This window comes from Lithobates pipiens, unplaced genomic scaffold, assembly GCF_037356315.1.
Source record: "Lithobates pipiens isolate NorthernLeopardFrog02 unplaced genomic scaffold, aLitPip1_a1.2 Scaffold_19, whole genome shotgun sequence".
Lineage (NCBI taxonomy): Eukaryota > Metazoa > Chordata > Amphibia > Anura > Ranidae > Lithobates > Lithobates pipiens.
This window is the reverse complement of record NW_027507764.1, coordinates 188,090,996-188,109,949: the sequence shown is the minus strand read 5'-3', so window position 1 is coordinate 188,109,949 and position 18,954 is coordinate 188,090,996. Positions and strand designations below refer to the sequence as shown.

At 46.4% G+C, this 18,954-nt stretch overlaps 1 protein-coding gene across 1 annotated transcript in view; it reads left to right on the top strand.

Annotated features, from left to right (window-relative positions):
• The window catches only part of CDCP1 (CUB domain containing protein 1), a 173,194-nt gene that overhangs the window by 111,829 nt on the left and 42,411 nt on the right, over positions 1-18,954 (top strand). Inside the window, exon 5 of the mRNA XM_077491587.1 lies at positions 8,518-8,736. Within this exon, the coding sequence (XP_077347713.1) occupies positions 8,518-8,736 (219 nt within the window). The remainder of the gene's footprint in view (positions 1-8,517; positions 8,737-18,954) is intronic.

Here is an 18,954-nt window from a genome sequence, read left to right as displayed (position 1 = left end):
TACCCCTTGCTGTTTAAATTTTTGAGTGGGGAGAGCAATGGATTCCCTTAATTTGCATAGATTTCCTCTCACTTCCTGTTTGGCTATGTAGGGAAATCTCTGCAATGGGACAAGGATGGTAAAAAATATAAACTGACAGCAGTTATAACCCTCCCTTACTCTGTTCAGAATGAGAAAAAAAGTGTTGCCTATAGTTCTTTAAGCACAAATGTCTGATTTAATCAATGGAAAGGACTAAGAAGATATAACCATGCCAGTGGTACAGCAGAAAACATAGCACAGTGAGGAAGGTTTGTGGTCCAGGATGAGAGGACAGTCAAAATGAGAAGCAGCACCCCCCCCCCCCCCCCCTCAGTTGCGGAATGCCAGTCGCCCGCATACCAGAAGCAGTGAGGGTGCTTTGTGGGGGCCCTAGACTAATTAGCCTCTCAGCCCAGTCCGCCCCATAAGACTGGTGCTACACTAACAGTGTAGTACAAGCCGGCGGGGACTTTCCCTGCTGCTCTAGGCCAGGGCCAGGATACAGCGTTGCAGCTAGTACACATGCTCAGTTTTCAGTGTGTTTCTATCCTGAGCATTTCCTCGATTACACCTGAGCAGCCTATGTGACTATAGAGTCACATGTGGGCGTATACACTCTGGTAAATGACAGCCCATTCCCTCCCTGCCCACTGAAAAGCTAAACATATGGGGTAGGATGTTACATCTTCATGGAGGTTTTACCTCTCTTATTCTAAGACACAGGCTGGAGGGGCATGACACAGCCTGTAACTGGCAGAAATCTGCCCACACCATGTTGTTAAAAAATTAAGATTTAATTTCAAATATTGGTATTAATTATGTACTTTTACTCTGTATTTCAAAGGCTCTTTTGAGCATGTAACCAGCAGCAGAGGACTAGAAGTTCCTCCTTATCTTTCCCTGGGTCATGTGTCTAGGGCCACTGATAGAGGGATACCACCAGTCGCCCTGTATGGGGCCCAGGCACACAGGGTGGGCCCCGACAGTAGGAAGATCGGTAAAGCAGACAATGAATGATAACACAACAATGCCCTGTGCGGCTTTCTGCAGCAACTGAAAGCCGGTTTCTCCCCCTCTCCCTCTCGTCTCCATTTAGGGGGCAGCTGGGGTGGGTTTTGTCAACCCTGATTTTTAGTTCTGCCTCCCAGTCCACCCCTCTCTTGGATGGACTGGGACTGGCTGGCAGGTGCTGAGCTCCTTCCCTCGCCCACCCCCCACCCCCACCATGACAAGGAGACTGCAGCCTGGAGGCTGGAGCACTGAGAGAAGAGGAGGCAGCAAGGAAAGAGGTGTGCTGTGTTGTGCTCTCCCCTCCTGTAAGAAGAGCGCTCCTCTATACAGCACATAAGACGGGATAGCTCTTACTGTAGATCGGATTGGACGGTACACACACACAGTTTGCTTACCACCCCCATCCACATTTCCTTCTGCTGGGAGATGAGTAGCCCTTGGAGGAAATGGGGGCAGTAATCAAACTGTGTGTGTGTGTGCAGTCCAATGTGATCTAAGAGCGATCCTGTCATGTGCTGTATAGATCACCCTCTTCTGATACGAGGCGAGAGCACAGTGCATATTCTCCTGGCTTTTAGTGGCTTCCCCCTGTAAGTTAGGGAAGGGGGATGGGTAGGCTATCTGTGCTGGAAAGTGTAATGGGGATTTGGGGAGGGGGAGTATGTGTTTAAAAGGAAGAATGGGGGGGGAGATATGTGCTAGGGGGAAAGTTTGGGGGGTGCACTAGGAGAGTGGAAGTTTGTGCTAGGTGGGGGATTTTGGGTAGGGAGAAAGAATTTGTTTTCTGGAAATGGTTTAGAGGGGGTTGTGTTAGCAGGAGAAATTTGTTAAAGATTTGTATCGGGATCGGAGATGGGGGGGGGGGGGGGGGGGGTCGGCGGGATTCTGTGCCAGGAGTTGGGATGGCCTCGTGGTTCTCTGCGAATTTTGCATGTTCGCGATTCGCCAAACCGGCGGACTATTGCCGCTGTTCGCCCGGCGGACATATGCGTTTACAGTGTGAAAGAACTTTGACCCATGGTGACACATCCATCATGGGGTACAGGACAGCCAATTGAGACATTTCAGCACATGGACAATTGGATATACCCCTTACCTTATAAATAGACTTGATCTGGCGGCCATTTTACATTCTGTCTTATGTCAGTGTAGGGACAGGACGCTGTGTGGAGCAGGGAGAGACTGTAGTGACACAAATCGCTAGCTATTAGGTCCACAAAAGTCCTTTTAAGGACTGGTATAGGTGTAGTACAGTATATAGGGTTCAGTGCACTGCTGTGCTGGTGATTGCAGCTGTCTTTTGTCAGTGTAGGGGTGTAGGTACAGGACGCTGTGTGGAGCAGGGACAGTCAGTTTAATCACTAGCTAGCTATTACTACTAGGTCCACAAAGGTCCTTTTAAGGACTGGTATAGGTGTACAGTATATAGGGTGCTGGTGCACTGCTGCTGACTGCTGCTCGTTTCTGCAGCTGTCTTTTATCAGTGTAGGGACTGAGGCACAGTCTGCAATTCACTAGCTAGTAGGTCCACAAAGGTCCTTTTAAGGACTGGTATAGGTGTACAATATATAGGGTTGTGGTGCACTGCTGTGCTGCAGATTACTGCCAGTTTCTGCAGCTGTCTTTTTATCAGTGTAGGGACTGAGGGACAGTCTGCAAATCACAAGCTACTAGGTCCACAAAGGTCCTTTTAAGGACTGGTATAGGTGTACTATTTGGTGTGCAGTATATAGGTGTGTAATACACGTATAAAATACTTGCACATAAGGAAAGCATAGTATAGTGCATTTCCACTGTGCAGCATTGTGCCTGCTGAGCGGTTCTGCAGCAATATTACAAACAGTGACAAACGCATTAAAAAAAAAGTATTATAACTGGTGTGATAGACCAGTGGCCCCCAAAAACGACAGATTGAAGCTGGGTGTTATATGCCTTCTTCCACATACATACTGCACTTCTCTAGAGACTTTTGTCACAGGGTCATTGAAAAAATGACAGGCAGAGGAAGAGGCAGGCCCTTCCACAGAGGTGGTAGGGGTAGGGCAGGAGCAACAGGCTTGAGCCAAAGTGAGAAATTGCAGAAGGTGCGTGCAATTACGTCAAAGGACGCACCAGACTTGGTTGAGTGGCTCACTCAGCCTTACTCTTCTGCACCCTCCTCATCCTCTCGATCTGCACCCTCTTCTTCACTCTCTGCTGTGTGCATCCCCAAAGACACTACCACCAACACCACCACCACCATATACCTTCCGTTTGAGTCACAGGAATTATTTTCCGATCCATATCAAGACATTTCTGATGCGCAGCCACTCACTGGCATTGGATCAGGAAGAGGAGGTAGCAACACCCAACACTCAGCAGTCTGATGACAGTACCCAGATCAGCCCAAGGAGGAGGTTGGTCCCCGGTGTTGCTGCCTACTCCGAGATCTCTAATTATAGCGGTGGGGAGGGTGACGTCGATGATGACGTGTCTAGTGATGTCACGTGGGTGCCCACAAGAGAGGAAGAGGAGGGAAGTTCAGAGGGAGATATGGACCAGCAGATAGGGAGGAGAAGCAGGAAGAACTTGCATTGCACAGGAGGGACAAAGCAGACTGCTAATGTATCGGGAGCGAGGCATCAACAATGTACAGTCGCATCTGGCACTCCCAGGATGCCGGCACATGGCTCCGCAGCGTGGGCTTTTTTTAACGTGTCCGCTTTTGACAATAGTGTTTCCATCTGCAATCTTTGCAGTCAACGCATAAGTCGCGTTAAGCCCAACACTCACCTAGGGATGACCGCCTTAAGAAGGCTCATGAGCTGCCATCACCGAGCCCGGTGGGAGCAACGGAACCCACAAAGCCAGGCTCTCACCGTCCAGCCTCGTCTTCTACTTCTCCTTCTCCTCTCTCCTCACAATTGTCCTCCACTCCACCTTCCATCATGCCATCCTCACGTTTTTCTGTAAAAAGGCAGGCTTCTGTGGGCCAAATGTTTGAGTATAAAAAAATGATGATGCCGGATAACCCTCTTGCCCAACGGTTGACGGCTGGCTTGTCAGAACTGATAGCCTGCCAACTACTGCCATATAAACTGGTGGACTCGGAGGCCTTTCGAAAAGTTGTGGCCATTGGAACACCACAATGGTAGGTCCCAGGAAGGAAGCATTTCTCACAGAAGGGCATCCCAGAGCTATATGGCCATGTTCAGCGGCAAGTGAATGCATCATTGGCACACAGTGTTGGTGCCAAGATACATCTGACCACAGACACGTGGTCTAGCAAACATGGACAGGGAAGGTATATCACTTTTACTACAAAAAAAACAAAACACTGCACTACTACAATAAGACTAGCAGCTAATACTCAAACAAAGTTATAATAAGTGTGATAAAACAAAAGTATAGCGCTGAAAGAATGGGTCCGAAAACCTTAAAGTGAATTTAAATAAGTGCAAATACCTAAACTCGAAAGAGAACTTTGCACTAAACAAGTGCAAGCAGCAACATGTGTAAAGTGCACCCCTTAATGTTGTATACATATAATAGTGCATAAAAAATATAATGGCAGTGAGGTCACAAGACATGAATCTTAAAAAATAGGCTAACAGTTCATCAGTCTAAATATGGGTCCACTTAAATGGAGGGAGAATAGCAGATCTTCTCGTATGAACTTTAGATCAAGATAACATAGGGACAACCACGTCAATCTGTTTGTCTGTAGAGATATCTGTAGATGCAACAATCTGGAATTTATAAGATGTATACTCTTACCAGAACAGTTGGACCTGCATGCCCTATGACAAGGGGTCTACAGAGCTTGTAACCCCTAAGGGTTATACTCCAGCCTCTGGAGAGAAGGATCCCAGTATGGAGTCTTCTTACAGGCGTCCACGATCCCAGCTGTAAATGATTGGGCCGGATGGTTAGTAGCCAGTAGTTCCCGTATTCAGGGATGGTGGTACTTCCAATGGTGCCTGGAAGCCAAGAGCTACACTGGCCCTGCACTCCTTTCAGCTTTGCGTTCACAGGCAGATCAGTGGCTAACACCACTCAATTGGACAGTTGGTAAAGTGGTGTGTGACAACAGTGCCAATCTGCTTAGCGCATTGAAACAGGGAAAAATTATGCACGTGCCATGCATGGCACACGTCTTAAACTTGGTCGTGCAGCGATTCGTTGTCAAATACCCTGGGGTCCAGGACATCTTGCGGGACCCTGGGGTCCATGGCCATGGCTCGCCTTGCTGACATTTAGTGGCAACACAATCTGCCGGTCAGACGTCTTATTTGTGATTGCGCGACGCGATGGAACTCAACCTTCTATATGCTTGATAGGCTGCTCCAGCAGAAACGTGCAGTTAACGTCTACCTGTACGAACTCTGCGGCAGAACAGGTTCTGTGGGAGCTTGGTTTTTTTTCACCGCGCCAGTGGCTGCTCATGCACAATGCATGCAGACTTCTGAGGTCATTTGATGAGATCACCAAACTGGTCAGTCGCAGCCATGGCACCATCAGTGACATGGTACCTTATGCCTTCTTTGTGGGGCGTGCATTGCGTTGTGTCATTGATCAAGCCGTGGAGGTGCAGGAAAATGAGGAAGTCGCAATGCTGGATGAAATCCCAGGGGTGGCTACTCTATCTGAGACAAGTAAACAACAGGAGTCTGAAGAGGAATCAGAGGAGGATGGTGCCGGGGCGGATGAGGAAGAGCAAGAAGAGCATGCTTTTAAACCTTTTTGGGATTCCTGTTGTGCGTGGATGGGGAGAGGAGAACGAGGAGTATGATGTTATCCTGGATGATGAGCAGGAGCCAGGCCATCACACTGCTTCCAGTTTAGTGCAAATGGGGACCTTCATGCTCCAGTGTTTTAATAGGGACCCCCGTATAAAAAGCATAAGGGTCAAGGACCAGTACTGGGTGGCAACGTTCTTAGACCACCGGTACAAACACAAAATGGCGGAAATGTTACCGCCGTCACAGAGGGCTGTCAGAATGGAGCACTTCCAGGCCTTGCTTCGAGAAATTCTGCATTCTGCTTTTGCATGCTCTGGCAGAGGAGGAATTCCCACTCCCAGAGAAAGAGTTGCGGGTACCAATCCAACAGCGCTTGCAAGAAGGGGGCGGTTTGAAGATGTGTTGGTGACTTCTGATATGAGGTCATTCTTTCAGCCGACCCATCGACAGGTCTCATCCGGATCCAGCATCAGGGAACGCCTAGACCGACAGGTGTCCGACTACATCGGGTTAACGGCCGATGTGGACGCTCTGAGGAGTGATGAACCCCTGTACTACTGGGTGGGCAGGCTTGACCTCTGGCCAGAGCTTGCCCAATTTGCAATGGAACTGTTGGCTTGCCCCTCGTCCAGTGTCCTGTCCGAAAGGACATTCAGCGCAGCAGGGGGATCGTGACCGATAAGCGCACTCGCCTAGCTCACAACAGTGTTGACTACCTCATATTTCTAAAAATGAATGAGGCATGGAATGGAGGAATTCAACACATGTGACCAGTAGACCATGTATATGCATAACTCTATAAACGATTTATTTAATCGAGCACACGGACCTTTTTTCTACCATTGGCTCACTTCCTTGTACAAAAAAAAGCACACCGTACTAACTGCCCGTACCCTTCTGTTTGAAAAGGTTGAGCGGTGTCATATTTTTGGGTCCCGCAGCGAGTTGCTGGTATCGGTGCTGCTGTCAGTTCTCTCTATCTCGGTGCTGCTGTCAGTTCTCTCTATCTCGGTGCTGGTGTCAGTGCTCTCTATCACTGTGCTGGTGCTGGTGATCATCTCCTGCACCCTCTTCATAGCCTACCCGGACCTTTCCTCTCCTCCATTGCCTTCATGTGCTCCTGAGTCCTGAATTGTCCAAATTTCACAGATAAAAAAAAAATGCTTGTCGTTGTCGATCCCAGATTCACTTCATACTTTTGTTATGTCAGTGGCCATGTGGTGGGACTATGTGTGCACAGCTAGTAAGTATTGTGGCTGAAAATATGACCTGTAGGTTTTTAAGGTCAAGTCAATGGGACCTGCCGCAAACTTTGCGGTTCGCCAACATTTGGCCGCATTCGCGGTTCGCATTTGTGAAACGTCCCGTCAGAAGTTCATCCATCTCTAGCCAGGAGGGGGTGGTGGAATTTGGGCTAATAGGGGGGATTGGTGGAGGGCATTTGTGCTGGCAGGCGGGATTTGGGGGAGAAGATTTATGCTAGGATACAAAGTTTGAGAAGAGAATGTGTGCTAGGCGAATGATTCTTTTTTTATTTTTTTGGGGAGAGGGAGATTTGTGCTAGGAGGGGAAATTGTGGTAGGATTTTTGTGTCAGTTTGAAATAGCGGGGCCGAAATGTGGCGATTAAACCCCCCCCCACCCATAGGGTCTGAACAGTTGGCAATCCTTGTCCAGTTCCAGCCAAAGCTAAAATATGTTGTAGGTGAAATTCTCCTAAAGTGAGCGTGTTTTATATTGTAAATTTTGAAAGCAAAAATTTCGCCTAATAGCTGGCCCCATGTAGCCATAAAATGCTTATTGAAGACATCTCAATTCTCCTGCGAGGTACAGGAGTCTCATGCATTTCTGTGTGGCCTCCTGCAAACCCGCAGTCGCCTGTCGATCTCCTGGGAATGATCGGAGCGGTGGGGAACAGCTGTGAACACCGATCTCCTTTGTATAGATTTTTAGCTTACAGCCACTTCTCCTTTTCTCCCTCCCATGGTTAAAAAGCTATACAGGGAGATGGGTGTTCAGAGTTGTCCCTCCCGATCATGTTTCCTGTGTGCTCCTCCCCCAGCCCCCTCCGTGTTCTTCCCCGCCCCCCTGTTCTCCTCTGGGCCCCCTGTTCTCCTCTGCCGCTCCTGTCCTCCGCCACCCTTCATCCCCCGCAGCTGGCTACCCTCCTCTCCCGTCGGCTGCGGGGGGAACGGTCGTGAATTGGACACAGTGAGTGTGATTGCTCCTGTGATAACTGAGCAGAGTAAACTATGTTTATTCTGCTCCGTTTATGAATGAACAGGAGCCTCCGTCTCCTGTCCATTCATCTTCAGTGCTGAGAAAGGGACTGGGGAATCTGTCCTCAGTCCTTTTCTCTGTCTCAAAGGGGAGATGTCAGGGGTTTATTTAGACCCCTGAGATCTCACCAAAGCCCCCCCAAAAAATATTTAAAAAAATGAAATAAAAAAAATGAAAGTGTAAAAATTAAAATAAAACTCTCCCCTGCCCTCACAACACTGTCCACTGCCCCACCCCCCCCCCCCCCCCCAAAAAAAAGCATTGTGAAAAAGCAAAGTGCCGCCTCCCTGAAATTCGTTTTTGCAGGTCTGTTATTCACATAGTGTTTCAGTGTTTCTATTGATTTTAGTAGAGCACATGGGTGTGAGTCCAGCTATGTACTGCATAGACAATGTATTGCTTTATAATTTTGCATGGTACATTGTACTGTATACAGAGGATGTTGAGATTTTGCAGCTTGGTAACATTTTGTTTTCTGTCTACAGATGATCTACATGTGCTAGATTTGACAAAAGAGAAAGACTTGCGTGTGCGCATTGGACCACGGAAAGTTGTTGGACGTCGGTTTACCCCAGTCTGTGTGATCTGTAAAGGACCTGAAGATTGTTCACCTGAGCTTGAGATTGAAGGAGGGAGATACTACAAAATCTCTTTTCTCTGTCAAGCTATGCAAAGCCTGCGTGTAGAAGCTGTAAAGGAAATATGTAGGTGTTCATAGTTTGCCAATCATCTTGCTGTTTTGATCATTATTCAAATTTTTGATCAGTTCCACTTTCATTCAAGGCCTATTGAACCTTGTGTGAAATGCAATGTTGATTTTAAAGGATAACATAAATCGGATTATGTTTAATATACAGTACAGAACAAAGGCTGGATATTCATAAATTGGAAGGAAGAGATGCCCCCTCAGGACTTTAATGCAGTTTAAAATGTAACACAAATTTATTATGTACAAAAAGGAATATATTTTACTGAAACAAGAAAAGCCACTCCAGTTGAATGAGTCTCTGGTTAATCCCTAGACACACTAGTCAGGTGCTAGCCCAGCTCGGATGCTGTGTAACATTGGAAAATGATTCCTGGACGGCTGCACTTCCAAAAATCCTTTCATTGAAGCTTCATATGACAAGTGTTTGACAGATGGAGCAGGGGACAAAAAGGTAGACGCTTTTCTGTCATCTCCCCTACACAGTCCCCTCCCCCCTTCAGTTAGAACACACACTAGGGAAGACAACCCCTTGATTGCCCCCTAGTGTTAACACCTTCCCTGCCAGTGACATTTGTATAATAATCATTGCATTTTTAAAGCACTGATCGCTGTATAAATGTCAATGGTCCCAAAAATGTATCAAAATTGTCCAACATGTCCACCATAATCAAACAAGATATTGGGGGGCACACCCTAAGAAATGCATAAAGATGGTGCTGCCATAAGACCATACAATAGAAGAAAAAATATTACAGCGCATACATGCAAAACTAACATTTACCTCCAGCAAGGCTTTTTAAAAAACACCTGGACATTTTCAAAAAACATTATCAAAAAATATTGGGATTTGGTCACACCATATTGCCATATGGTGCTTAAGCCCACTTACTGCGACAAAGTACCCCATGATTAGTGGGTCCTACACTATTCATAGATTGGGAGATCCTGCTTCTCTGAACCATGGGAGCTATACTCCTTTATATGGGAGAACATAAGGTCTCCACCATAACACAGGTGGTCACTAATGAGAGGTACTTAATGAGGGAGTGGGGTGCTCCACCCAAAAGGATTTGGTCAGAATCCATACAATAGACAAACAAGATATTGGGGGGGCACACCCTAAGAAATGCATAAAGATGGTGCTGCCATAAGACCATACAAGAGAAGAAAAAATATTACAGCGCACACATGCAAAACTATTGCCATATGGTGCTTAAGCCCACTTCATGGTTCAGAGAAGCAGGATCTCCTAATCTATGGATAGTGTAGGACCCCCTAATCATGGGGTACTTTGTCGCAGTAAGTGGGCTTAAGCTCCATATGGCAATATGGTGTGATCAAATCTTTTTTCTTATGTCCGCCATAATGTTCGCAGTCACGATAAAAATCACAGATCGCCACCATTACTAGTTAAAAAAAAAAAAAAATCAGTAATAAAAATGTCATAAATCTATCCCCTATTTTGTAGACGGTATAACGTTTGCACAAACCAATGAATATACGCCTATTGCGATTTAAAAAAAAAAAAATATTTCTCCCTTCACCTTTCAGGACAGCACCTTGGACAGAGTGGAGCTCCACCACTTCACAGGAAACACTGCGTGACAACGCCCCCTTTTAAAAGCAGCTGCTTTCACCATGCTGTCAGTTTTAGTGTTTCCTCCGCCATGGTGGAAGCACTGCTGGGGAACCAGAGAGGCTGCTTAGACCAGCCCAGCTCCCTTCCCACATGAGGGGGGTGCTCCAGTGTCCCTTCGCTGGCTCACAGGAGTAATGGTCTGTCGGAGGTCGTCCGCTCAGTGTGTTCAGGTGTCCATGGATGTGCTCGGAAAGAGCATCCATGTCAGGTATCTGCATGGCGGCATTGAATCCTGGATGGCGGGTGACATCAGTTCCGGTGGGCGGAGATTTCCGGGGGGCGTAGCAGCGATTGGTTCCGGCTGCTGGAACACAGGAGAAAGGGGCTGGTCCTCTGGCCGGGACTTCCTTATGCTCACAGGAGGAGCTGAGACAAGAAGGAGATTTTTAAAGCCCACAGATGGCAGCTGCGGTGGTTCACAATGGAGGAGACGGAGTTGTCAACAGTTATGGCGGACGCAGGAGCCCAGGTTCCCGGCCAGGACCAGGTAAGAGAGGTACAGTGCCGCCTCCTTCCACTGGGTGTTTTTTCTTATGTGACAAGTCCTGCAGCAGTCTGCTATAGGGTAAATGTTTTAATAGCAGCTCAGCAAGGAGAGAGACTCTGGGCACTTGGGGTGTTGCCAGCTGTGGGTACTGAGTATTCTCTTTATTAGAAGTCATAGCCCTAAAGAAAGACCTGGGGGTTGTTTTGTTTACTGTTTTCAGAAAGTCACCGCCAAATCAGAGAGGACAAAAGGGAGAAAATGCCCTTCATGCAAAAACCCCTTAAGGGGCTCTTGGCCCAAACCACTGTGCAGATCCTGCATTGCGGATGTAGTAAGAAAAGAGTCTACACAGGAGTGTAAAGAACTCTTATCTTCTGTAAGGAAAGAACTAGCAGAGACCTTAGGGACAGTGCATTCCCTTGTGAAAAAACGTGGCCAGAGTTCCAGCCAAGAACAGAGCTCTCAGTCCAGTCTCCCTCTGTCCACTTCCAGGCAAGGGGAAAGTGAGTCTGAGGAGGAAAGGGAAAGCATTCCCCCCTCAACCATTGGTTCTGAGGATGAGGAGGTGGAAGAAGAAACAAGATCGTCTAGGTATAAGATGAGGTGGGCGAACTACTCAAAGCAATTTATACTACTTTGGAGATTCAGGAAGAAAAAACCCAGCTGTCAGTACATGACAAAATGTACCAGGGGCTAGAAGAAGTTAGACATAGTCTTCCCTGTTCATAAAGTTCTAACAGACACCATTAAAAAAGGAATGGAGGGATCCAGAAAAAGGACAGTTATTTTCCAAAGCCCTCAAAAGAAGGTTTCCTTTTGAGGAAAACAAAGAATTCGTTTGGAATAAAAAAACAAAAATAGATGTCGCCTTTTTACAAGTATATAGAAAGATGGATCTGGCTTTCAAGGATATGGACATTCTTAAAGATGCTATGGACAAGAGGGCAGATGGGCTACTGAAGAAAGCCTGGGCTTTGTCCCTAGCCAATCTTAAACCTGCAATGGGAGCTCCAGTTGTGGCTAGAAACATGGAATGTTGGCTAGATCAACTTAAAAACCATGTAGTAGCAGGTACCTCTAGGAAACCTCTGTTGGAGTCCTTCCCTACTCTACTGAAAACAGTCAAATATATGGCAGATGCTTCAGCAGAATTCTATCAGGATGTCAGCCAGATCCTCCGCGTTGGTTAACTCAGCAAGAAGAGCCCTCTAGCGAAAGACCTGGTCAGGGGATTCTACCTCTAAAGTAAAACTATGCGGAATTCCCTTTTCAGGAGATCTGATGCTTGGACCAGAACTGGAGACTGTCCTTGACAGGACAGCAATTTTCGTCCTTTTCGACAAACCAATAAGGAAAAAGATCAGACACAGAAAAAGCCCTGGAATCCTCAGAGAGGAAGAGGCAGAGGAGGGGTACTCTTTTTAGACCTCCCGAGCAAACCTCTAAAAAAAACAATGGCCATCTCCCAGTGGGCGGGAGACTCAGGACTTCTTACCAGCTTTGGAAAAAAAAAACTAGAAATCCATTCATTCTGGGTTTAATCAAACAGGGCTATCAACTCGAATTTTCAGAAATGCCCCCAAATCAGTTTTACATCACAAACCTACCAAGGGATCTTCTACAACAGGGATATGCAATTAGCGGACCTCCAGCTGTTGCAGAACTACAAGTCCCATGAGGCATAGCAAGACTGACAGCCACAAACATGACACCCAGAGGCAGAGCATGATGGGACTTATAGTTTTGCAACAACTGGAGGTCCGCTAATAGCATATCACTGTTCTACAAGAACTGAGGCAACAGAAGGTAATTTCCCAGGTTCTGAAAGGGTTTTACTCCCATATTTTTCTGGTCAAACAACCATCAGGAAAGTTCCACCTAATTCTCAATTTGAAGGATCTAGACTAGTCCATAGAATACAAAAAATTCAGGATGGATACAATTTTCTCTGTGAGGAATTTACTGACCCTCAGATGCTACATAGGCATCTCTCAAATCGATGGAAGCTATCTCCATATCCTAACAGTGCCCCAATCACAAAAATTCCTGCATCTTGCAGTCAATCTGGGGGGGTGGGGTGGGTTGGTATCTGCAGTGTTCCCGGGCTCTGCCCTTCAGCCTTTCCGCCTCACCCAGAGTATTCACAAAAGTGATGGCAGAAGCTTTGGAGCCCTTGAGGCTGAGAGATTTCTGTAAGACAAGCCATGTCCGCTCTGGGCTTGTTGACGGTGGCAATTCCCTTGGTACAGTGGGCCAGGTTTCATGCCAGTCTCCTGCAGCCCCATATTCTGATGGTTTGGTCCAAGCCAGAGGCGAGAAGATCGTCGGATTGTAGAGAGTTGAAGGCTATTCACCTGAGCTGCCTTTCCCTCCAGGGAGTTCTAGTGAAACATGTCTAAATACTGTCGAACAACATGACGGCAGACCTATTATTAGTTTTCTCTAATGGGATTTATCTTTAGTTCTTCAGGGTCTCACTAAGTCTTCGTTTGAACCTATAGAAGAATCTTCCTTAAAATTGACACTCAATACTGTTCTGGTTGCAGTAACTTCTGCCCGCAGAATTAGCGAGATACAAGCAATTAAAGAACCTTTTAAAAGACGTCTACCGGATAGGGTAGTCTTAAGGACGGATCCAGCCTTCCTGCCGAAGGTAGCCTCAGTCTTTCAGCATACACAGATTATTCTCCCTACCTTTTGTCCTTTACCTTCGGGACCAGGAAAAGAAGCCTTCCATACTCTTGATGTCAGGAGATGCCTTCTAAGATATCTGGAGATAACAAAGGAAGTTAAGAAATAGTCTTCACTCTTCGTCTTAATGGAAGGTACTCACAAAGGGTGTAAGGCTTCCAAAAGTACCCTTAGAAGATGGCTAAAAAAAAGCCATAAAAGAGGCATACATCTTTTTAGATCTGGAACCTCCGGGAGGAATCTTGCCTCATTCTACCTGAGCAGTGGCGGCATCATGGGCAGAAAGGGCCGGGGCATCTCCTGAGCAAACTGCTAGGCTGACACATGGTCCAGTTTCTTGACCTCCATAAGGCACTAATGGTTGGCTCTACTTTCAACCTCAGACAAATACTTTGGTAGGGAGGTTTTACAGGCAGTAGTCCCACCCTGAAGTAAGTTTCTCGGTTATCCTCTCCAAGGTGCTGTCCTGAAAGGCGAAGGGAGAAAACGTTAGACTTATCAGTGGCGGTATTTCTACAAGCCTTTCAGGACAGCAGCCTACTTCCCTCCCTAGCTTATCAAATGTAAAATGTACATAATTGTGGGGTTTGGTAATTGCCTGCTTATATCTTCCAGCATGTCTGAGAATTTCTCGGTAACAACTGACAGTATAGTGGAAGCAGCTGCTTTTAAAAGGGGGCAATGTCACGCAGTGTTTGCTGTGAAGAGTTGGCGCTACACTCTCTCCAAGGTGCTTTCCAGAAAGGCTCGTAGAAATACCGTCACCGGTAAGTCTAACTAAAGTTTGTTTTTTTGTTTTTAGAAAAAATATGTAGAAGAATACATATCTACCTAAACTTAGGAAAAAATTATTTTTTATATATATTTTTGGGGGATATTTATTATAGCATAAAGTAAAAAATAGTGTGTTTTTTTTTCAAAATGTACGCTCTTCTTTTGTTTTATAGTGCAAAAAATAACTGCAGAGGTCATCAAATACCACCAAATAGGGATGGGCCAAACACATGCCCTCAACATGGGGAGGGTGCTTTGGAGTAGCCTCCCCAAAGCACCTTGTCCCCATGTTGATGGGGACAAGGGCCTCATCCCCACAACCCTTGCCCGGTGGTTGTGGGGGTCGGCGGGCGGGGGCCTTATTGGAATCTGGAAGCTCCTTTTAATGAGGGGACCTCCAGATCCCGGCCCCCCCTTGTTTAAAATGGTAATGGTTACTCATTACCATTTCACAAAAAGTGTTACATTTTTTAAAAACCACAAGACAATCTTTGGGACAAGTCTTTTATTAAAAAACTAAAAATGTCCCACGAAGTCCATTCATCTTCTTTTCTCACTCCGCCAACAGACCGAAAAGAATAAACCGCCACCGATACGCCTCTATAGGAGGCACCTTCCGTATGACACATCCTCGCAGGTTTCACATCTTTTATAACTGAGGGTGATGTACCTGGGTGACCTGCCCCCTTCTGATGCACAGGGACTTCCCAATGGCTTCCTTGTGGTGTCAGAGGGGGCCGGGGCCACCAGTTTACATAACTATGTGGTCCTGCCCCCTCTGATGCCCCGAGAAAGCCATTGGAAAGTCTCCGTGCGTCAGAGGGGGGGCGGGATCACCCTGGTACATCACTGTGTGGCCCCGCCCCCAGTTATAAAAGAACTGTCACCTGTGAGGATGCGTCATACGGTGGGTGCCTCCCATGGAGGCGGATCAGTGGCGGCCTGCAGGGTTGTTGTTTTTTTCGGTCCATCGGCAGATCGAGAGAAGATGATGAATGGACTTTGTGGGACATTTCTTTTTTTAATTTTTAATAAAGGACTTGTCCCAAAGTGTGTCTTGTGTTTTTTATTTTTTAATTTGACACTTTTTTTTGTGAAATAGTTTTTTTTAAAACAGGGAGGAGGCCAGGATCTGTGGGTCCCCTTGTTACAGGGGGCTTCCAGAGTCCGATAAACCCCCTGCCCACAGACCCCCACAACCACTGAGCAAGGGTTGTGGGTCCTCATCAACATGGGGACAAGGTCCTTTGGGAGGCTACCTCAAAGCACCCTCCCCATGTTGAGGCCATGTGGCCTGGTACGGTTCAGGAGGGCACTCTCTCGCCCCCCCCCCCTTTCCTGCAGCCTGCGAGGTTGCGTGCTTGGATAAGGGTCTGGTATGGATTTTTGGGGGGACCCCCACGCCATTTTATTTTATTTTGGTGCGGGGCTCTCCTTAAAATCCATACCAGACCTGAAGGGCCTGGTAATGGACTGGGGGGATCCCATGCCATTTTTTCAATGACTTATCTGTATTACCGAGACCCGACAATTCACCACGCAATTGTCAGTTAGGGACGCAGTGCCGAATCGCAAAAAGTGCTCTGGTCAGGAAGGGTGTAAAATCTTCTGGGACTGAAGCGGTTAAAAACCTATATAATGGCTCTGAAAAAGCCATGAACATAATCCTGATCCCCCCTGTATTGAATTGTGTTGTAGGTGTACTGTTTGCCCCCTTGTTGTAAATTGCTGAGCAAACTGTTGGCACTATATAAACCCTGTAAAATAATAATCCCCCATCTTGGAATAATGCATCCATCCAAGAACATATAATAACAAGTATGAAAAGTACATATATGTACTTTTCATGATCATTCGGATATGTTCTTGGATGCATTTCTTATTCCAATATGAGGGATTATATGCATGGCTTTGTCAGAACTAGTATATAGGTTTTTAATACTCACAGGATGATTTTAAGAATTTTCTGCACAATATTTATTTTTTACATTAATGTATATTCTATTTCAAACTGTGCCAAGTCCCAAGGGGGCATCTCTTCCTTCTAATTTGTTATTTGGGAACAGGCAGTTGATACTCTTACTGCCCTTTTTTGTGGAAGACTGGATACTCATAGATCCTGGGTTATAGGCTGCTACCTTCGGGTGATTGGACCCCCCCCCCCCCCCCCAAGTGTACTGCTATAACCCCATCCCACTCCAATACATAAGCCCTCAGTTTTTTGCTGGTGTCCTTAGATGATGATGCACCTCTTCTCCCTTTTATGGAGAAGTTTTTCTATGCTTAAAGCGGAGTTCCATCCTAAAATGGAACTTCTGCTTTAAGCACTCCTCACCCCCTTACATGCCACATTTGGCATGTCATTTTTTTGGGGGGGGGAGTGAGGGCTTCGTTAGAAGGGGGACTTCCTGTCCCACTTCCTCCTTCCGCCCAGGGACTGCCAAGGCGACTCCTCCTTTCACCTTAGGCAGCCCCTCCTCCTAGATGATCTCCTGGGACATGAGACAGGTCCCAGGAGATCGCCTGTCCACTCCGGGAGCTCAGCGCGTCTCACGCATGCGCCGTGCGTGCCCAGCCCTGAAGCCAAAAGCTGTCATGGCCGGGTGCCCAGAGTGGCAGTGGAGGCACCGGTGGAGAGAAGTGATGCTCCGTTTGGCTGCATCGCTGGACCGTGGAACAGGTAAGTGTCTGTTTATTAAAAGTCAGCAACTACACTTTTTGTAACTGCTGACGTTTAATAAAAATAAAAAGCCTGGAATTCTGCTTTAAGCTCATTTGGCTGTACTTCTATGGATCACAGGAGTGCAGTTCATTTTGCACTCCTGTTACCCGTTTTAGGCAGCGTGGGCTGAAGTCTGCTCTCTGCTGATTTCAGAGTCTGTCCAGGTTCTGTGTCATCATGGCTGGACTGGTACCAGGCTGAGCCTCTCAGCAAACCACTGAGAGCCTGAGCCAGCCACTCCCTCCCTTTCCACAGCCCAGCAATCCAGTGAGCGAGGAGGGGTCACAGCAGATAGCTGCCCCCTCCTCCCTCTCCAGAGAGCAGGGAGCTGTGAGAACTGAGCCTTTGGAGATGTTCGATCTCTTGGTTCTCATTGTAAGAGGCAGGGGGGGGGGGAGGGGGTTGCACAGATGCAGCATCAGTCCGATGCTGCATCCACCTAGGCGAGTATGAATAAAAAATTTAAAAAAATACTTCTCTTTTAACTAGATTATCGTTACTTCAAATTCTTTAATCAATTCTTCACTGCCTTCTGCTACAGCAAATGGAGCAATATATCTGGATTCCTGCAACCTTGGTAATACCTTGAGATCCACACCCCATGCTGTAGCAGTGATGTGTATTGTTGCTTTGAGCACTGGATCCTGCTTGGACACTCACTTTGTCACTGAGTGCAGTAAGGATAGTTGGCCGCAGGGGGCTATTCAAGTCCAGGGTTGTGGGTCACTCTTTAGAAGGCTCCACAGGGCACAGAAAGTCTGAAGGAGTCTAATTGCTTTACATTCCCCAGTTACTAGTGGAATCCATTTAGATAAAAGAACGTGGCCTTTATAGGCACACCCGTACAATTAGATAGAAAAATATATACATTTTTATTTAGACATAATTAGAAAAATATATTGACATACATATTAAAAACATAACATGATTAAAGCTATACAGCTCTCTTACCAGCTACATAACTAAATATTACCATAATATTAGGTTTAAGAATGATTCAGCTTCGGTGATAGTATTGAAAAAGAAGATGGTTGGTGGCAGATTCGTAATGGAGAAAACTCTACATGTTGCGCGCCTTTAAGCGCTTCTTCAATCTTCTTGCAATCTAATATGCATAAAAGAACAAAAACAGACAAACAATGAATTTAACTTAAAAATCAAATATATTGCAGTATCTCACAAAAGTGAGTATACCCCTCACATTTTTGTAAATATTTTACTATAGATTTTAATGTGACAATACTGAAGAAATTACACTTTACATTGTAGCAAAGTAGTGAGTGGACAGCTTGTATAGCAGTGTAAATTTACTGTCCCCTTAAAATAACTCAACACACAGCCATTAATGTCTAAATCGCTGGCAACAAAAGTGAGTACACCCCTAAGTGAAAATTTCCAAATTGGGCCCAATTAGCCATTTTCCCTCCCTGGTGTCATGTGACTTGTTAATGTTACAAGGTCTCAGATGTGAATGGGGAGCAGGTGTGTTAAATTTGGTGTTATGGCTCTCACTCTCATACTGGTCACTGGAGGTTCAACATGGCACCTCATGGCAAATAACTCTCTGAGGCTCTGAAAAAAAGAATTGTTTCTCTACATTAAGATGACCTAGGCTATAAGAAGATTGCCAAGACCCTGAAACTGAGCTGCAGCATGGTGGCCAAGACCATACAGCGGTTTAACAGGAGAGGTTCCAGTCAGAACAGGCCTCACCATGGTTGACCAAAGAAGTTATGTGCACTTGCTCAGCGTCCTATCCAGAGGTGTTTTTTGCTAAATAGACATATGAGTGCTTCAGGCATTGCTGCAGAGGTTTAAGGGGTGGGAGGTCAGCCAGTCAGTGCTCAGACAATACGCCGCACACTGCATCAAATTGGTCTGCATGACTGTTGTCACAGAA